The 20,927-nt window shown below is 27.7% G+C and overlaps 2 protein-coding genes across 2 annotated transcripts; both read left to right on the plus strand.

Annotated features, from left to right (window-relative positions):
• Positions 1-1,937: 1,937 nt before the first annotated feature.
• Phum_PHUM589680 (uncharacterized protein) lies at positions 1,938-8,427 on the plus strand (the record flags this gene model as incomplete). The annotated part of the gene is made up of 7 exons (XM_002432476.1): positions 1,938-2,070; positions 3,489-3,645; positions 4,244-4,496; positions 4,590-4,700; positions 6,257-6,362; positions 7,512-7,634; positions 8,267-8,427. The coding sequence occupies 7 exons, from the start codon at positions 1,938-1,940 to the stop codon at positions 8,425-8,427; spliced, it is 1,044 nt and encodes a 347-aa protein (XP_002432521.1).
• A 3,881-nt stretch (positions 8,428-12,308) lies between these two features.
• Phum_PHUM589690 (uncharacterized protein) lies at positions 12,309-14,772 on the plus strand (the record flags this gene model as incomplete). Its single annotated transcript, XM_002432477.1, has 6 exons — positions 12,309-12,435; positions 13,111-13,267; positions 13,360-13,612; positions 13,893-14,003; positions 14,399-14,507; positions 14,621-14,772. 6 exons carry the CDS (start codon positions 12,309-12,311, stop codon positions 14,770-14,772), a joined length of 909 nt encoding a protein of 302 aa, XP_002432522.1.
• Between the last annotated feature and the right edge of the window lie 6,155 nt (positions 14,773-20,927).

Below are 20,927 nucleotides of genomic sequence, written 5' to 3' on the forward strand. Positions count from 1 at the left end.
TTTTTTCTTTTTTTTTTTTAGTATCTATCGTTTTTTTTTCATGATGACCTTTTCAACTTTTTTTCAAAGAATTTGAATAGTGCTACTACCTGCGAGTACCACTCGTAAACCACCTACCAATTATTTAACCTTACAACAATAACAATAACAATAATAATAATAATAATAAATAAAGAAAATTAAAGAAATATTGTATATACTTTTTTTTTTAACGATTTTTTAATTGATGGTTAATACCAAAATAATAATAATAATAATAATAAAATAAATTATCAATTTCCTTTTCTTTCGTTTAGTAATAATGATGATGATGATTATAATAATAATAAAATTCTCTGGGGAAAAAACCAAAAAAAAAAAAAAAAAATTGTTAAAGTCATCAAAGGCGATCGTTTTTCCTACACGATTTATGTAAAAATATCATTGTGAAAAATTCCCGCACACGCACGCACGCACGTGAAAACGCACGCGTTTTATTCGACATTTAATAAATAATAATAATAATAATTTTTTTTAATTTTGGTCCTTGAAAAACAAGAAAGAAAAGAGTCATAGTCAAACGAATGGTGGCATCAAAATCGTCTCACGATAAAAAAGAAAAAAAAAAGTAGGTCAAATTTACGTTTAAGCCCTTTTATGCCGCGAAGAAGTTGAAAAAAAAAAAAAAAAAAAAAAAAAAAAAAAAATTACTCGGCTGTATTTGAATATTGCAAAATAAGCATAAACCATTTCCGGTCAACCGACGCTCGGACGGGATTTAGTCGTGTTCAGTCAGTTGTTCGAATAAGTATAAACATGTTTAGTTTTGGAAGGTCGAAAAATAGCTCTAAGGTATTATTATCATTATTATTATTACTATTAAATCACTCACGAAAAAACATATCATCATTATTATTATTTTTATCATCGTCGTCGTCGCGATCGCCGTCGTCATTTATAATAAATAATTGTTTTGTTTTTTTTATTCGGCCGAAATTTTTTTTTTTTTTTTGCTGAAATGGAAAGTTGTTGTTAGGTGTGAACAAGTGAAAATTTTTTTTTTTTTTATAAATACTTTTAGTTTTTAATAACAAACGGCAAACCGCAAGCAAACAAACAAACAAACAAAAAATTTTTTAAATAAGTTTTTTCGTGCGCGATCGCGTCGGATTTAATAAATTTTTTTTTTTTTAATGTTAAAAATGTTTTTTTTTTCGGTACGTTTTTTTTCATTCCGGGTTATGTTAAATGTTGTGATGATAATAATAATAATATTGTGAAACCGTGTAGTTTCTTTTGCACGAAACGGAAAAATAATAATAATAATAATAATAATAATTAATAGCACGGTTAAATAATGTGTACATTGTTATGTCAAATAATAATTTTTTTTTTGACCCTTTAATGTCACACGATTGTTACGAAAAGTGCACTAACTACTGCTACTGCTACTGCTACTACTGCTGCCACTGATATTTCTACTACTACTTTCCTACGGCCACGTTAAAAAAAAAAACGACAACGACGACGATGATGATGAATGTATAAAATAAAAGAAATCGAAACGAGGGAAAGGCAAAAACGAAAAAATTTATTATTATTATTATTATTATTATTATTATTATTATTATCATTATTATTATCATTATTATTATTATTATTTGTTTAAATAAATCCGGTTGGATTTAATGAGAATGTAATAAACGAGAGAAATGAATTCCGAGTACATTTTGGAAAGAAAAAAAAAAATTAAATTTCTTTTTTTGTTTTAATCGAACTATTCGAGAGAAAGAGAGAAAGAGAGACAATTGAAACAAGCCTAAGCACGCATTACGTGAAAGAGAGAGAGAGAGAGAGAAACGTGCACACGATGTTTTGGAAAATTTTTTTTAAAAATTTAATTTTTTTTTTTGCAGGGTAAAAAAGAAAAAGTCACCGGACCCGACATAAATTCAAATATGGCACCTCCGGTCATCACCTTAAGTCATCCATTTATAAACGGATGTAAAAATTTACCCGATGATAAAGACGAAGAACTGAAAGAAATCAGGTATTGGGTATCGACTCAGCCTCACCTTCCGCCATTGAAAGGTAAGAAAAAAAAATCGATGATTGTCATTATTATTATTATTATTATTAGCGTGCAAGTTGTCGTTTTAATTGAAGTCATTGCTCGAATGCGTTTAAACAAATCAAGGTCATTGAACCCCCCCACTTAACCGTACCCGTTCATTGCAATAACGTTGAAGCAAAAAAAAAAAAATTTCAAACCAAGAGTTTATTATAGCAAAAATAAACGTAATGAAATTTTTTTTTCGTTTTTGCTACCGTTCGAAGGTGAAAGAGAAAAAAAAAATTCGAAATGATTTTTATGTTAATTTTATATTACTATTGAATAAATAACCAGAGTAAAAATGAAACGAATAAAAAAAAAAATCGTGTACAAAGTAATAAATAATGTTCTTGTTTTTGTTGTACTTGTTGTTGTTGTTGTTTTTGTGGTTGTTTTGCATAAAATTTTTTTTTTTAAAAATGAAAATTATTCGCGCGCCAATGATTATTTTTCATTTTTTCTAATTACCCGAATAAAAAAAAAAAAAAAAAACGAAACCAAAAAAATCGACCGACCACTTTTTTTTTTTCGTCTCGTGCCACGACCGATCGTTTTTCGTCTCTCTCTCTCTCTGTCGTTGTTTTCGGTTTTAAAAATGAACGTTGATGAATTGATAATACATAGCGTAAAACGTGCGTTTTTGTGGTGAGTTTGAATACGACGAAACCGGAAAAAAACATCGAAAATGCGCGTACGTGGTAAGCAATAATCAGCTCTCCTTTTTTTTCGTGGGGGGAAAGGAATTAAAAAATCGAATGGATGGATTTCAGTGCGTGACGAACGAACGACCGAACGGTATTTTACGTCGATGATGTAATGAAAACGACGCCGAAAGTTTCGGTTCCCCAAAAAAAAAAAAAAAAAAAACAAAAAACAAAAAATTCCAAGATGAAATTTGAATGTTTCGCTTGTGGTTTTTCGTACAATTTTGTGGGATCTCAAATCTGGAAAATTGTTTGAATTCGTTTTGACCGACCATCCACCACCGCCTTCCGAAACGAGATTATTTAATTTATACCGCCGATAGATATCGTATCGAAATTTTTACAACGATTCTAATTCGAGAATCGAAATTTTTAATTTTTCCCTCACTTTCTCTCTCACTATCATTGTCTCCCTTATTAAAAATAAATCGTTAACAATTTCCGGCGGGGAATTTATCGGATTCGACGCCGCCGCTGCCGTCCTTTAAACCGCACTCTTCATGGCCTCCCCCCCCAAAAAAAAAATTAAATAATAAAATTTTCGATGAGATTGAATTTTTGTCTCATTGCAAAGGCCGCACATACTTCGAACGAACGTCACGCATCCGAATCGATTGATTCAATCGATCGATCGATCTATCGTTCGATCTATCGATTCAATTACAATTTAAAAAATTTATTTTTCTTTACAGATGAACACTTGTACTTGTTCCTTCACAGCAATTACTACGATTTAAATGCCACGAAGAACACGATCGAAGCTTATTTCACTATAAGGTCAACGTCGCCGGAATTATTTTCTTCTAGAGCATTGAGGATTCCACAAAACGAATTAACCTGGAATATTACGTAAGATTCCTCTCTCTCTCTCTCTCTCTCTCTCTCTTTCTCTCTTTATGTACTTTCCGGGAAACGATTCGAATTTTTCGACCTTGAACGCGTGTCGAACAAGGAAATGAAAAAAAAAATAACATTATAACAAAATAAAATTCAATTTTAAATATTTTAATTTCAATCGTTGACGGGGGGCGAGGGTGTGTGGGGAGAAGAAAGGGGAGGTGGTTTAAAGAGCGGAGAAAAACCAACCGTTCACAACGAACGGTTAAAAAAAAAAAAAAAACGATTTTAAATTGATAATTGAAAAGTTTTTTTTTTTTTTTTTGCGTTCGAGATTTTTACACAGAAAATGCATTAAACGTAATAACGATTAAAAAAACAAAAGTAGTAGTAATGATGAGGAAAGGGGGGTGAAGGGAAAATGGTGGGGAGTCGAAGGGATAAAAGGGATAAATGTGCACGTCGGATCGGTGTCTAGAATCGATTTTTTTTTTAATAAAAGGAGGAAGGAGGGGATTTTATTCCAATCGATACGGGAAAAAGTATAAAAAAGAAAATTTACCGGAAACTCGGGAAAATTGATTTTTTTTTTTTCTTTTTGTGTCTAAAGGAACATGGTACCGGTACCGAAAACGACTCCGGAGGGTTACAACGTTCTTATATATAGATTATCCGATGCGGACACGAGCAAACTTCAATTCGTCGATGCCATGAAAGGTTTTTTCCTTTTCAACGACATCCGGTTGTCCGAAGACGGTTTAAGTCCCGGTTACATAGTCATTTTCGACATGAAAGACGTTTGCCTGAGTCACCTCGCGAAAATAAGTTTGAGCGCTGTGAGAAAATTCATGCACTACATTCAGGTGAGTGAATTACTTTTTTTTTTAAATACTTCCGGTTGTTTAAATAAAAGAAAATTTTAAAATGCGTTCGTTTTTATTTTCCCGGGAATTCAGGAAGGTCATCCGGCAAGGTTGAAAGGAGTTCACGTCATCAATGCTGTTGCTTTTATGGATAAAATATTAGGAATCGTTCGACCTCTCATGAAAACGGGTTTGATCAAATTGGTAAGTTTTCTTTTTTCTTATTTTAACGGATGTTGAAATTTGATCATATCCGGTTTGTATATTCGATTTCAGAGAAGGAAAAAAAACACTATTCGAAAAGTTTTTTTTTTTTTTTTAATACGAAAAAAAAAAGCAAAACGCGAGAAGTTGTTCGCGAACGTTTCAAACAGGACACAGTTAAATGTTTTTTTTTCTTTTGTAAAGTTGGTAGCCCTGCGAAGTAATGAAAAGTAAAAAAAAAATTTTATTTTCTTTCCCGTCACGCTTACAATTTTAAACCTCTGTCGTAAAAATCGAAATAATAATCGTAAAATTGTTTTTTTTTTTTCCTGTTTGTTGTTTTCTTTGTCGTAATTGTTCACTAACGATGATATCGATTGTTTATCGATCGATCGATCGATATATCGAAGTTAAATATCTACTACGTTTTTACATTTCACGTTTCGCAAAAACGGTTTTTTTTTTTTTTTTTTTTTGTTTTCTGCAATAAAAAATTTTTTTTTTTTCTTTTTTGTATTTGTTTTGTTTTATTTTGTTTTCGTATCTTCAAATCTGCAATTAACACTTTGACCTTTTCACCTTTTTCTTTTTTTTTTTTTGGATTATTACGTAAGAATTGCTTAATCGTTTTTTCAAATGTTTGAGAAAATGTTTGTTGAGGAAACGCCAGGTTTGTGTTTGGTTTGTTTGTTTGTTTGTTTGTTATCATTATTAGTATTATTACGATCATGGTTGTTTTTTTTGCGAAACATTTTAAATGGAAAGATTGTCGTGACGAATAAATAGAAAAATCGAGGAAGTTTGTCTTCCGGTCAGGAGGTCAAATGACGGTGTACAAACCAATTCACTCATTTTGAGCTACTTTCCGGCCAATTATAATTCTTTTTTTGTTGTCGTTTTTTTTTCTTTTTTTTTCATTAATTAATTCCTGAACTTTGACCTTTTTTTTCGTTTGAATAAATAGAAAGTTTTTCTTTTTTTTTGTCAATGAGCTTTTTTGTTTTCCGACGACTACGAAAATGATGTTGATAATGATGATAAATTTTATATAAATTTGCTCGTCATGTTGTCATCGATAATATTTTTAAATGTCGTAAATGTTTATTATTATTATTATTATTATTATTATTATTATTATTATTATTATTATTTAAACAATTGAATTTTTTTTCTTTCTTTAAAATTATATTACGTAATTATTAATGGTTTTCTTTTTCGTAATGTGTGACGATGACGGAGATAATGATGATGATAATGATGAAAGTTTTGTCTTTTTGTTGAACGTTTTGCAAATGTTCTGGTGAAATTTTATCTTTTTTTTTGGGGGGGCGGTGTAGAAATAAATAATTTATTAAATCATATGAATTTTCTCTTTTTCGGCGTGTAATTTTACTTTCCCTCCCCCTTCCCCGCTTTTTTCTCAATAAAAAAAAAAAAAAAAAACTTTACGTGTGAATGAATGGATTTGAATTTTTTTTGCGGTTGTTTCCCCTCAGTCTGCGAACTTTTCATCATTAAATTATTAAATTAAATGTTTTTGCTACTTTGTTTTACAGCTGACCATACACGGAAGCAACTTGTCGAATCTTTTCAAAATAGTTCCGCAAGAAATTTTACCGGACGATTACGGCGGTCAAGCGGAATCCATGCAAAAATTACACGGTAAGAAAGAATATCGTTTTTCAAATAATAATAATAATAATAATAATAATAAACCCCCCGAATTTGTGCAGATTTTCTTGCTGTTGTTGTTATTGTCGTCTTGTTTTCTTGTTGGTTTCATTTTACCCTTTAAGGGGTTAAAGATCTTTTTTTTTTATCAAATCAATTGTTCATTAAAATCAAAAAAAAAAAAAAAATTACGCTTGAAAATACATGGTTATACTTTTTGCATAGCGTTCACGTGTTAATAATTATTATTATTATCATTATTATTATCGAAGGATCTTTATATTATTATAATTACGTTTTTTTTTTCATTAAAACGAACGAAATTCTATTATACACGCACATCATTATATATATATATATATATATATTTTTTCCTTTCGTCGATGATGATCATCATTATATTGTCGCGAAGAGAAAATATCATTGAAAGAGTACAAAAATAATAATAATGATAATAATAAATTTCATCACGAAACGATCAACGAACGAAGGAACGTTTTCCCCCCCCTCTCTTTCTCTTCCTCTAACAGAAAAACAAACGGGGAAAAAAAAAGAATGAACCATTAATTTTTGTAACATTTAAAATCGATTTAAATTAATTTTAAGATTTTTATATTATTCTTCTTCGTGAAGAAGAAAATTAATTGTATGTAATTGAGGAGATTGGGGGAGGCGGGTGAGGAGTGGGAAACGAAAAGAAAAGGAAAAAGAAAATTAAAATTTAGGTTGAGAGAGAGAGAGAGGGAATAACAAAAACTCGTTTGTCGAATTCTCAAAAAAAAAAAAAAAAAAAAAATTGTAGAAAGATAATTAAGAAAATCCAATAAGGTAAAGATTAATTATATAGAATCCCGAATCCTGTTTGCGTTATAAAGGTTAATAATAATCCCGATTAGAATGATAATGATAGGGAACAGGAATTTGACTGTGTCTGGAAGATTGAAAATTGATTTTTTTTTCACCCCTCTTCCTCCCATTCTCCCCCTTTTCCTTAACCGTTTTAACAAGGGGGGCCGTCGAACGTTGTGGGAAACTTTAGGGAAACTTAAAAGTTTTTTTTGTAAAAAATGAATCCCCCTACTGTTGCATTATTATTATTATTATTATTATTATTATTAATTTTTTTTCCCCCCGTTTCAGATCAGCATAGAAAATTAGTAGAAGGAAATTACGAGAAATGGATCGACGAAAGTGAAAGATATTACATCACAGACGAATCAAAACGTCCCAAATCTTCGTCTAAAAAAGAATGCATAGTCGCGAGTTCGTTTAGAAGTTTGCAAATCGATTAATTTATATTAATAATTATATAAATGATAATGATAATATTATAAATTTCATATCGAAACGGAGAAGGAGAGGAGAAAAAACGGAAACGGAAATGAAAAAACGCGGGAAAATTTAAAAAAAAATTTTTATCGATTATCGTTTCGACCAAAGGAAAATTTTTTTTTTATTAAATGTGCTTAAAACCAAAACGTTAAAAATTATATATATACCGATAAGAAATTATGATAAGAAAATTTGTTTTTTTTGTACAAAAAAAAAAATATATATATATATATATAAACACGAAAATAATAATAATAATGATAATGATAATAAAACGTTTGGGTATGTGTCTCCTTTTTTACCCGTCACGATTTTCTTTTTTTTTTTTTATCGAAATTGTCGGGGTTGTAGAAAACGTGACGATGCGTACGTTTTTTTATTTTTATTTTTTTTGCGATAAGAAAATTATAAAATGATTAATAGATTGATTGATTGACTGATTGATTGATTGATTGATTTTTTTTTTTTTTTTTGAAAATTTCGTTCGGTGTTTTAATTTAAAAATTAAGTTTTAAGTTTGGTTTTGGGTTTTTTTTTGGGGGTTTTTTAATTTTTTAGTTTAGGAAATTTGTATTTTTTTTTTAACCCGATGGGTTTATTGATAACGCGTGCGTTTACTAATAACGCGACGTGCGTTATCATCATTTGCCCGGATTTGTTTCGGTTTCGCAAAATTTTCACGTATTTTATTCGACATTTTCCTCACGTCGTAATTTTTTTATAGTTTTCGGTGATGTTTTTTGATCGAATGACTGACTGAATGATTGGATGATTGATTGATTGAATGATTGAACGATGGAGTAATAAATAAAATTATTAATTAATAAATATTTTTTAGGATGAAAAAAAAGAAAATTTTAACAAATTTTCCATAACTGATATCGTTGTTCGTAATTTGTAATAATAAACGTTCGTCGAAAAAAAGAAAAAATTTTCCGTCATTTCCGGTGGAATTTGAAAATTACAAAGAGATTTTGAAAAAAGATTTTTTTTTTTTGGAAAATTTGTTCTTTCGAAACAAGAGAAAAAATTCAATAAAATAAAACAAGAATGCTAAAACGAAAAATATTTTCATCAAAACAAAAAAAAAAGGATAAAATTCGCTTTTGTAATAATAATAAATTAAAAAAAGTATTTAGTATCCGGTATAAACTTTTATCCGGAAATTATTATATTACTACTTAATATTATTATTATCGACTAAAATTTTAATTAATTAATTAATTATCAAAAATCGAACCTAGAATTTTTACTGGAATTTTTCTTTTTTTCTTTTTCTTTGCAAAAATTCCAAAAAAAAAAAAAAAATGGTATGAAATTAAAATTTAAGTAGAAAAAAATTTTCTTTTTGTCACGTGACGTCACTTTTAATTTTCCATAAAACATTTGATGGAGAAAAATATAAAAAAAAAATAATTATAATTATTTTTGTTTGGATGAGTTGTGGTGATGATGGTGACGACGGCGGCGACGACTACGACAGGAAAATTATTATTTTTTCATCTGGATTAAAACCTTTTCCACCTGGATAAAAACGGGATGATGACGACGTAATTAATAAAATAATATTTTTGCTCAAATTAATAAATACGGGCGACGAATGTTTTTGTTTTTGTTTTTTTTTTTTTTTTGCTTTGCTGCGGGTTAAATTTCGCGTTTTAAAAATTTTCCAATAATTTTTTTTTGTGTTTGTTGTTGTTTTTCATCACGATTCCCACAAAAATTATTATTATTATTTTTTTTATCACACGCCTTTTATTCGGAAACAAGGGAGAAAAATTTGCGGGCGTTAATATTTATTTATTTTTGAAAAAAATAAATCGACACGCGAATAAGAATAAATTTTAATTTGTTTTTTTCTTTTTTTTTTTTTCTTTTCAATTTCGTTTCCGGAAAATCGAATAAATCATTTCCTTGTTGATTTTCTTTTTTTTCTTTTTCTTTTTCTTTTCTCGTTATTCGAAATCATTTTTAATTTGTTAATGTTTTTTTTCTTTTTCTTTTTTCCTTTTCCTTTTTCTTTTTTTTTACTTTTAATACGCAACGTATAATTTACCCAAATAAAAAAAAAAAAGCATAAAAAATTTTCAATATTCTAGAAATTTTCTTTTTTTTTTTTTTTATAAAAACGGAAAAGAAAAAGAATTTTTTTTTATTTATAATATTGATATGCAAAGTTTGTTGCTTTTGAAATCGTACTGAATATTGATGTGTTGTAAGAAAATGATGTTTATTTGAACAAAATTGAAATATTGTAATTTAATTTAAAATTTTCACGACGTTATTATTATTATTATTATTATGTTTTTCGTTGTTGTCGCTTCGAATGTTGTTATCGTTGTTGTTGTTGTTGTTGTTGTGTTTTTTTCCTACACAAAAAATATTTTAAAATATCTTTTTACATGAAAAAAAAGAAAGATGTTTTTCTTTTTTTCTTTTAACCCCCCCCTACCCTACCCCCTATCCTCCTTTTTATCGTTCATACATTTTCACATACGTAGAAGCAAAACAAAAAGTAAATTTAAATTTTTTTAAGGCGTAAAAGGTGGGAATTCGTTTTTAAAAAAAAAAGTAAATAATTGGTTTTTAATTAAAATATTAATTATTATTAAATTAAATTAAATCGTACGCGTGCGTGCGTGCAAACGAACGATGCATACGTTGCGTAATAATAAAATTCAATTTAAAGAATAAAAAAATCGTAATAATGTAATTTAAACGAATTAAAAACAAGAAAAACATCGGTAAATTGTTCGATAAATATTTTTTCCCTTTCACGCTCTTAAATTTTTTTTTTCTTATTAATTTGATTCACGAGGCGAAAAATGATTTTCTCCAGTTGTGCGTGATCTCTCCAGACTTTCTTCTTTTAACCGCTCCTGGGAGAGAAAATAAAAAAGAAAACTAGAATGAAAAAAAAAAAAACAAAGAAACCGTATAATTTTGTGATTTAAGTGGGAGGGAGAAAGAAAACTTATTAAAACGTTTTTTTTTTTTTTCAAACAAAAACTCAACCTCTAGAAAATTAGAGAGATTGTGTGAGTGTGCGAGTGCGTGCGTGCGTGTGAGTATGCGTGAGTAAAAAAAAAAATTAATTAATTAATAAAAATAAAATAAACGAATGAAGAGTTTCATACGTTGTTAGACAACATTTTTTTAAAACGTTTAAAATTTCACTTTGACATCGCAACGGATTTTTATTTACGTGTAGGTCATTGCCATTGAATTTTAACCCGTTATTATTATTATTATTATTATGTCGACCGCAACAAACAACAAAAACAACAAATTTTTCCATTTTTTTTTTTTTTTTTAAATACTTGATGAATGTAATCGTCAATGTCTCGGTGGCGTTTGTTGCACGCAAAAAAAAAAAAAAATGAATTATCATTCGTCGTAAATAAAAAGAACAAATAATAATAATAATGATGATGATGATGATGGTAAGAAAAAAATAAACGGATGAAACTTGACATTGTTGGTAACCATTCTTCAAGAACTCAAGGTTGCCGTTTATTTCGAAAAAAATTTATTTGTTAAAACTTCTTTCTCTTCAAACCAGGTTTTAATGTTAAATTCTTCAGTTATCAAGTGACTCTCATAGAGAGAGAACCAACAATTTTTTTTTCTGGTTCGTGAATGTGTGTGCGTGCGCGTGCGCGTGCGCGTGTCTATTTTATTAAATAATAATAATAATTAATAATAACTCACGTAAGGATATGCGAAAAATTTCGTGAAGGGAAAAAAGCAAAAAAAAGAAAAAAAAATTAACGACGGACGACCGGTAAGAATTTAAATCGACCGCCATTTTTAAAATTATTTTTTCTAAAACGTTTCCTTCCTTTTTTAATCACTATTATTATTATTATTTATCATTTCCCATAAGTAAAATCTTGTGTCACGTTTTTTTCCACGCGCGCGAACATACGTCAGTTTTGTTTGTTTGTAAACAATGGTCGGCCATTTAAATCCGTGAGAATAATAATAAATTAATGTGTCGTAAGTTTTTTTGTTTGTCGCATGTGAAAAAAACGCAAGCGTTCGAGTCGTTATGTAATTATTTATGAATTTAATCACACGTTGTAAGTACGCGCGTAAAAAAAAAATAATAATAATTTTTCCCTTCCTTTCTTTCTCTCGTTGTGGAAAAACATAACCTTTTCCCTTCTCTCAAATCGTTCCTATTCCTATTTGATTCGTGTTTATTCGTTTTTATCTAATTTTAAAATTATTTACGCGTGCGTTTTTTTAATTTAATAACAAGACGACTAACCCAGTAACTGATCTCCTCAATAAAATTTTTAAATTCAAAGAATTTTTATTTTTTTTTTTTTGTAGAAAAGAAACGACGCGTTCGGTTTGTTTAATTTTCACTTTTTTTTATTTATTTATTTTCTGCGTAATAACGCACGCGTTTTGATAAGATAAATTTGTTACGCGCATACATACGATAACGGTTTTTTTTTTAATACAATAATTATTCATCGATATCGTTGAAAAAAAAAAACGTATCGATTTTAGTATTGGCGATTTGAGATTTTGAAATTATTTATTTATTTATTTATTTTTTATTTATTTAAATAAGATTTTTTGCTGATGTGAAATATGGCTCTAACGGCGGGAAAACATCCGTTTTATCACGGATGCGGCGAAATACCCACAGATACAATAATTTATGTTAATGATGTCAAAAATTGGATGAATACTCAAACGGATATTCCAGATGTTACGGGTAAGCCCTCAATTAATTTCACTTCTTCTTTTTTTTTTTTTAATTGCATAAAGTTTAATTAATGATAATGATAATGACGATGATGATGATGATGATAATGATGATACTCGATTGTTCTTTTAAAAATAAATTTAACATTTTTTTTTTGTACTGTTGCTCAACAACAACAACAAACAAAAAACAATTTTGCATCGCGTTAAAAATTCGTTTATTTTTTTTTATTTTTCTTCGTATTATTACAAATTTTGATTATTAACGCCATATTTAATAAATAATTAATTTTTTATTAATTCGAATCTCGCGTTTAGTTCAAAAAAAAAAAAAAACTTTCGAGCAGAAAACAAAAAAAATTAAATTCATCGTTTAATTAATTGTAATTTTTAATACATCATCATCATCATCGGCATCAATTTAAAAAAAAAAACGATTGATTATTATTATCATTAATTATTTGAAATGTGAGAGAGAGAGAAAGAGAGAGAGAGAGAAAAAATTAACAAAGAAAAATAAATTACGATGAGAAAAAAAAACAAACGTGAAAAATCTCAATTGAAATTATTATTAATTTTTTTTTCTCTATATGAAAAAATTAGAAATTAATTAATTAATTATTAATATTATTATTAATTAATTAAATTATTTCAGGTTTTCATTTGTTTTTTTTTTTGTTTCCAGATGAATTCATATACATGTTTTTACATTCGAATTATTTTGACGTTGAAAAAACTAAAAAAACAATACAATTATATTTTTCTCTAAGGTGTTCGTCTCCAGATTTATTTTTAAATCAATCCCCATTAAATCCAGATATACAATCGGGTTTAAATTCCGTGTAAGTTTTTTTCCATTCTTTTACATACCTCCTTTTTGACTTTTAACGTTAAAATTATTATATATATTATTAATATTATTAATTTTTTATAGATTAATGGTTCCTCTTCCGGAAGCGACACCGGATGGTTACAAAGTCGTCATATTTAAATTATCTGATCAGGATCCGAATAAATTTGTACATTTAAATGCAGCCAAAGCAATGATTTTGTTCAATGACGTAAGACTTTCAGAAGATGGTATAGTACCCGGTTACATTGTAGTATGCGATGCAAGAGGTTATACATGGGCTCATTTAAGTAAATTAAATCTTAACGTTCTTCGAGTTTATATGAAATACATGCAGGTATTACTTCCTTATTTTTATGTTTATAATTTAAAAAAAAAAAAAACGTTCTTCGACGGTTAGTGAACATGACGACGCCTCTTGCCACGAAGATTGAATTACAAATAATTTATTTATTTTTTTCATTTTACTTTTATTTGACCTTTTTGTTTGTTTGTTTGTTTGTTATTTATTTACTTCTTAAAGAAAATCGATTATTCTTGTAGTTTTTTTTTAAAAAACGTTTTCATTTCCTTTTGGAAAAGTTCCACCATTTTCTTTTTTTTTGGGTTTCTTACAGGAAGCAAAACCAGTACGTCTTAAAGGACTCCACGTTATATATTCTGCCAAAATAATTGATAAATTAATGACCGTAGCAAAACCTTTTATGAAATCCGAATTGCAAAAATTGGTAAGTTAAATAAATAAATAAATAATAATTATAATAATTTTGCCGTTTTTTAAAAGAGAGAAAAAAGTTTTAACTTTACTTCTGGAACTTTCCTACCATCCGTTCCAAAAAAAAAAAAAAAAAAAAACCTGTTTTTTTCCGTTAATATTTATTTTAATGACGTCAACTTAACCGTCAGGTTTTTTTTTACCGTTACTATTAAATAAATTTCGTCTGCTTTTTTTTTTATTTTGTTTAACGATCGAATTATGTAAATTTTTTTTTATATTTTTTTTCTATAAAAAATATCAGTTTTTTTTTTTTAAAGTCAAATAATTGCGGATTTTGTTTCGTTTTGTCGTCTGCTGTAGATTTTTTATTTATTTAACGTCTCATATTTATCATTTTTTTTACAGATAAAAATTCACACGAGTGATAACATGAATGATTTTTTTAATTACGTTCCACAAGAAATAATGCCAGAAGATTACGGTGGTAAAGCAAAATCATTATTTACACTTCACGGTAAGTTAAACATTGATTTTAAATAATTCTTGGTTTTTTTTAATAATTTTTTTTTCCCTCTTTTTCAATGAAATGCATTCATTCATTCATTCATTCGTACGTTCGTTCTAAAGAAGAGAATAGAATTTTGATGGAAGAAAAATATACTCAATGGATAGCTGAAGAAGAAAATTTATTAAAAATTGCTTGCGAACTTAGGCATTTGCAAAAAAATAGTTCGTCAACCGAATCTGTCGGAACATTTAAAAGTTTATCTATTGACTAGTCAATTCTATTATTATTATTATTACTGATGTTGTTATCATCATTATCATCATCGTATAGCAAGTCGCGAATTTCCTACGTAGAAATTTTTAATGCGTTTGGGGAATTAATTTAATTTTCTTTTTTTTTTGTTAGTCCTGTAACGTATTATCAATCACCCTGTTATCATTTTATAATATTTCGTTATCATTTATGGCAAAAGATGATAAACTTCTGCCACGTCGTCACGCATTCGGATATTGTTAAATGACGTGTCGATCCTTAATCGATTCGGGTGCTTTTCCGATCGGTATAATAATATCTTATAATCATTTTCGATTTATGACCTCGTTTAACATCTGGTGGATTTTCACCCCACGTATATTTCCGGTTATGTACAGAATTTGAGTTTTTCTTTTACAATCCGCGAGATTATTTCTAAAATCCGTAAAATTGTTGACAATTCTATCTATAAATGTTTTTACTTCTCTTGTGTTTCCGCTTTTTTTTCCAGACATCCAAACAGACAACTTCCGTTAAATTTTTTTGAAATTTCCCGCCTTTTTTTTTTGCAACGTGCGTGCGTCTGTTCATAAGTTTTTTTGTTATCATCGAATTGAATTCAAGTTATCAGTAAAAATTTTCATTTGTTTCAATTAAAACGTTTTTTTTTTCTTATCAATGCAGTTATCACACAATTATTATTATTATTAACATTATTATTACGTGCACGGATGGGTCATTTCGGGTCACGATAAATTATAATAAATACGTATTATTATTATTATTATTACTGTCGTTTATTTAAGTTTTTTATTTATTTATTTATTGATAGATCGATCGATCGATCGTGCGTTTACAACATTGTTTTTATTATTATTATTATTTTTTTAATTTATTATTTGTTTAAATAAAAAAATAAAAAAATGTTTTTTTTATTAGTTTTTATAAAATTAAATTAACGAATGAGGAATTACAGAGAGAGAAATCAAATTTTAAAAAAAAAATATTTACGTATATAATTTTTTTTTGCTCTCGTCTAATTCCAGCTCTCCAGATTTTACTTTTCCAGCCGCGGTTTTTTTTTTTTATGTTGTAAAAGGCGCACATACACACGCACGCACACACACTTGCCTCGATTGAGAAATTAAATTAACATCCGATTCTTTTGTTTTTTTGTTTTTTATTATTATGCCGTTATGAATATGTATGAGAAAACGGGAAAAATTGACTTAAAGTTAAAAATAAAAATATGGGAATCCCCTCCCCCTTCTATCACCCCTTCCCCTTCCCATCTTTGATTTATTCGACACGTATCATCAAAATTCGTGATTAAAAAAAAAAAAAAAAACTGGAAAAAGGGTATAAAAAAAAAAATTTTTTTTTGGAACGAGTTTTTATTTATTAAAAAAAAAAATTTAACGGAGAAAATGAAAAAAAAATTAAACTATCGATTATTTTAAGAAATTTGATGATTCTGATGAAATTTCCATCGATTATTATTATTAATCATTTCCGGTTTTTCCGAAAAATTTTTTTTTTTTTTAAACGTGATGAAAAAATTTGACAATGATAATAATTATTATTCATATTTTTTATTGAATTTTTTTTTTTTTTTAAATATTATCACGAATCCGCTGCCATTTTTTTTTTTAAATAAAAATGCCCGCGCATTTTTTTTTTCTATTTTATTAATAATCATTTTCCGTTTCCGTTTTCCTTTTTATATGTAAAAAAAAAAAAAAAACCATTCACGAGTTATATGATGAAAAAAAAAGAAAAAAAAAGGCGTCTGGTGATATAGATGTCTGGAAAATTCATTTCTTTAAGTGAAGACAAAATTTTCTTTCCTTCCCTTTTCCCTGCCTCCCCCTTCCCCTTCCCCCCAACATCATTTCTCTCCGCCTTTTCTCCGGGTTTTCTTCTCCACTCTCCCCCCCCCCCAAAAAAAAAAAAAACTTTTTTTCTATTCTTTTTTTTTTAAAATTTCAAACCTATCCCTCCTCCTCCTTTCCGTCCTTTCGCATACCGCGAGGGAAATAGAATCAGATGAAGGAGAAAAAAAAGAAGAAGAAAAAAAAAAGAAGAAGAAAAAAAAAAGAAAGTGATGATGATGATAATAATAATAATAATTCCGGAATAAATATAAATTTGAAAAGTATTGAAATTGAAAATGTCTTTTAGTGATATTTTTTTCTTCTGCTTTTTTCTTTCTTTCTTTCTTTTTCTATTTTTTCTTTCTCTCTTTCTTTCTTTCTTACTCTTTTACATCTTTTCATTTTTTTTTCTTTTCTTCCTTTTTTAGTTGCGACAACATTTCTTTCAATAGACGACGAACAATTTATTATTATAAATTTCCTCTCTCTCTTTCTCTCTCTGTCTCTCCTTCTCGATGGAATAAGAGGAGGAGGGGGAAGAGGGAGGAGAGAGAGAGAGAGAGAGAGAAAATTTTTTTTCTCTCGACATATGCACAATTTTAAAATGAGTTTTTAGTATTAAGATAAAATATTGGTTAGGAGCGGTTTTTTTGGCAGGTTAAACAATTTTTCGAATTTTCTTTTCTTTTCTCTCCCTCTCCCTCCTTTCAACTCCCCTCCTCCCACAATCGTCTTTAAAAAATTTATACGTACGTTACATGCGTGTACACATATAAAAAATAATAATAATGATAATAATTCAATTGAATAATGTAAATTTATCTACGTAGATAAATTTTTTTTTTTTTAACGTAAAAAAAAGGTGATATTGTAATTAATGACGAAAATATTTAAATTTATATTCGAACGTGTCGCACATATTTTTTTTTTTTTGTTCGTTCGTTCCACTACCTTTTTTTTTCAAATCCTTTTCTTCTTCCACTTCTTTTTCTTCTTTCTTCTCGTGTGTAAAATTGATCGTTTGACACCTTGCGAACGTCTAAAAAAAAAAAATTTTTTTTATAAATGTATACACACCAGAAAATTTATGTAATGGAATTTTCATGTAACGATATAATAAAATAATTACGTTATTTGAATTTTATGTACATTAAATTTTATGTACGTTTAAAAGGCTTGCAATTAAAATAAAACACACAGACACCCCTTATCCTCCCCCTCCCCCATCTTCCTACACCCGTCACGAATGATGACGACGTCAACAAAAACAAATAATAATGATAAAAAACGAGGATTAAATTTTTTTAAAAAATTTTTAACTCCTCTTCTCTTTCCCTCCCTCATAAAAAAAATTTTAAATTCGAATCAATTTAAATTTTTCAGTTTTATATTTAAACGGTAAAACGATAACAATAATAATAATAATAATGATGATGATGATGATGATGATGATTAATTTTTAAATGATTGATGAGACGTTTAAGTGAGAAGAGGGAGAAAAATTTATTTAAAAAAATTTTTTTTTTTTTGTTTCGTACGATTAATTTTTAAATAATTTTGGCGCGTTTTTTTTTGTTTAAATGTTTTTTTTTTCAAAAAATAATAATAATAATAATAATAATAATAATAATAATAATAATAGAAAAACTAATTTAAACTTTTTTTTCCAGTTGAAAATAATAATAATAATTTAAGTTTGTAGTTGGGTGAGGAAAAAAAAAAATAAAATAAAATAAAATTTTTTTTTTTTCCAACTTTTGTTTTACGTCGAATTCGTCTCGTGTGGAAAAGTGCGTGAGTGCGTGTACGTGTGCGTGTGTGCGTGTATTTGTCTAGTTTCAACGTAGAAATTTATTATTATAGTCTCGCAAATGTTACTTTCTTATTCACCAGGTTGTTAAATTGGATAAGTTTCGAGGTGTAAAATACGTTTTAAAAACAAAATTTTTTTCCCTCCCCCCCTAAAAAAAAAAAAAAATGATGTACAGATAAATTTCTTTTTCCCTCCAGTTCCAAAATTTTCCTTTTTTTTTTGTATTCCAGTTGATAATTTTTTAAACGTGTCAAAATAACAATAATTATTATTATTATTTAATTAATTAAAATAGTTTAAATAATAAGGTGAAAAAAAACGTTAAATTCCAGGTAACCGAAAAAAAATTAATTTAACCCTGTTAAAAATGTTATCCAGACTTTAAATATTTATTATTATTATTATTATTTTATTTTTCATTTACGTAACAAAAGTATGAAAAAAATAATTAAATAAATTTGCTGGAATTAAAGTTTGAAAACATTTTCAAAAAAAAAAAAAATTTTTTTACCACAAAAGTTATAAACTAACGATTTTGATATTAACGAAAAATATTAATATAAATAATTTTATAACGAAAAAGTTTTTTTTTGTTATTTATTTTCTATTTTATCTGATAAAAGATTTGTAATTCTAAAAAGTCTACACGTAACCGGATGTCCGAAATTTTACCGGATGTTTTGGCTCTTTTATAAAACTCAAGGAAATGACGTAAGGGATACAAAAAAGGAAAACAAAAAAATCCTTCGCTTCGATTTTTCTAATTCGAAAAAAAAAAAAGAAAAAAAAATTTCTCCTCTTTCTTTCTTCCTTTCATTCTTTTTTTTTTTTTACATCGTTTAACTATTTCCGGATTAACTTCTACAATCGATTTTTTCATTATTATTGTTATTATTATTTTCACTTATTATTCACGACAATTGTTCTAGTGTTTGTTGGTTTATTTTCAATATTTATTCCAGGCTTCTACCTGAATCAGTTACCATATGACTTATTTCGAAGAACTATTTCAACACTTAATTTTCCTACTATTTCCCAATTTCATAATTTTCCCTTATGCATTTCATCCTTAATTTAGGCACACAATATACAAATTACAATTTTGTAAACTTAAAGTAACAATACAACAATTTAATACAATTTAATCCATAATACAATAATACAATTTTAAACTTAAGTAATCTTAAGGTAGTTCAAAAGTTTTCTAATCTTAAAATTTTACACTAAAAATATGACAAAATACATTATAATGTATCAGAAAAACATAAGAATGAAGAGGTTTAGTTTTTTTTATCAATCCACCAAATGGATTAACCAATCACGAGTGAAAATGAAGGTGTAAAACAAGATACAAAATTTTAATTTTTTAAAACAATTTTTAATACGGTAAAATAAGTTAAAATGTATCAACCAATCGTAAGAAAATGGAGGCGTAAAATAAAATACAAAATTTTAATTTTTTACAACAATTTTGCAGGGTAAAGTACGTTAAGATGTATCAGAAAAACTTAAAAATAAGGAGGTGTGAAATAAAATACGAAAAACGGAGTATTTTTGATGGGAAAATTCGTTATGATGTATCAGAAAAACACAAGAATGAAGAGGATTAGTTTTTTCTTCAAATCACGAGTGAAAATGAAGGTGTGGTTTTTATACCTTAAATTCACCAATCACGATACTTTTAATCGGAAAATACGTTAACATGTATCAACCAATCATAAGAAAATGAAGGTGTACATTTAAAATCAGGTGTACGGAGATTTTATATTTAATAAATCAATAAATAAATAAAAATTTGATTTTTAATACATTTATTTATTATAAAGTGTAGGTTATAAATACTTTACAATTTATACTATATCAAATTTTTTTTCTTTTATTTTTGTAATGCGTAATTATTATTATTATTATTTTTAAAAAAATTCAGTAAATTAATAAAATAAATTTTCAGGAAAAATTATTTGCTTCGGTCGATCGAATTACAATGGCATGGCTCCCTGTGCTTCCACGATGACCGGAATAGTTTCTGTTTTCGTTCCCCACATCCTGGCTATTTTAATTTCCAAATCTCTGTACTTCAGATTTTTGTCTGCTTCTTTGGCTGTTTCGTGTTTTTTTCTGCCGACACGGATACTTGAATCAGCTTACACCGCATTATGCTTCTCAGGATAATATCCGGTTTGTTGGCCGACGGCTAGAGTTTATGATATACTGATGTGAGAATTACGAATGCGTTTTTTTAATATTATTATTAATATTATTATTAATAACGGAAGGTATTATTATTAATAATATCGTGACAATAATGATGAATGATGACGTCATTAATCGGTTTTTTTTTGTTTCCAGGGAATTTGACGTTGCCGCTTCCCAGCGTCGTCGACGCCGCTCATCACCAAGACAAAGTTATTTCCGGAAGGTGGCATCCGACAGAATTTTCATTTTTGAGCACGAGCGCCGACAAGACGTGTACTCTGTGGGCTTTAC

This window comes from Pediculus humanus, genomic scaffold (assembly GCF_000006295.1).
Source record: "Pediculus humanus corporis 1103172108313 genomic scaffold, whole genome shotgun sequence".
Lineage (NCBI taxonomy): Eukaryota > Metazoa > Arthropoda > Insecta > Psocodea > Pediculidae > Pediculus > Pediculus humanus.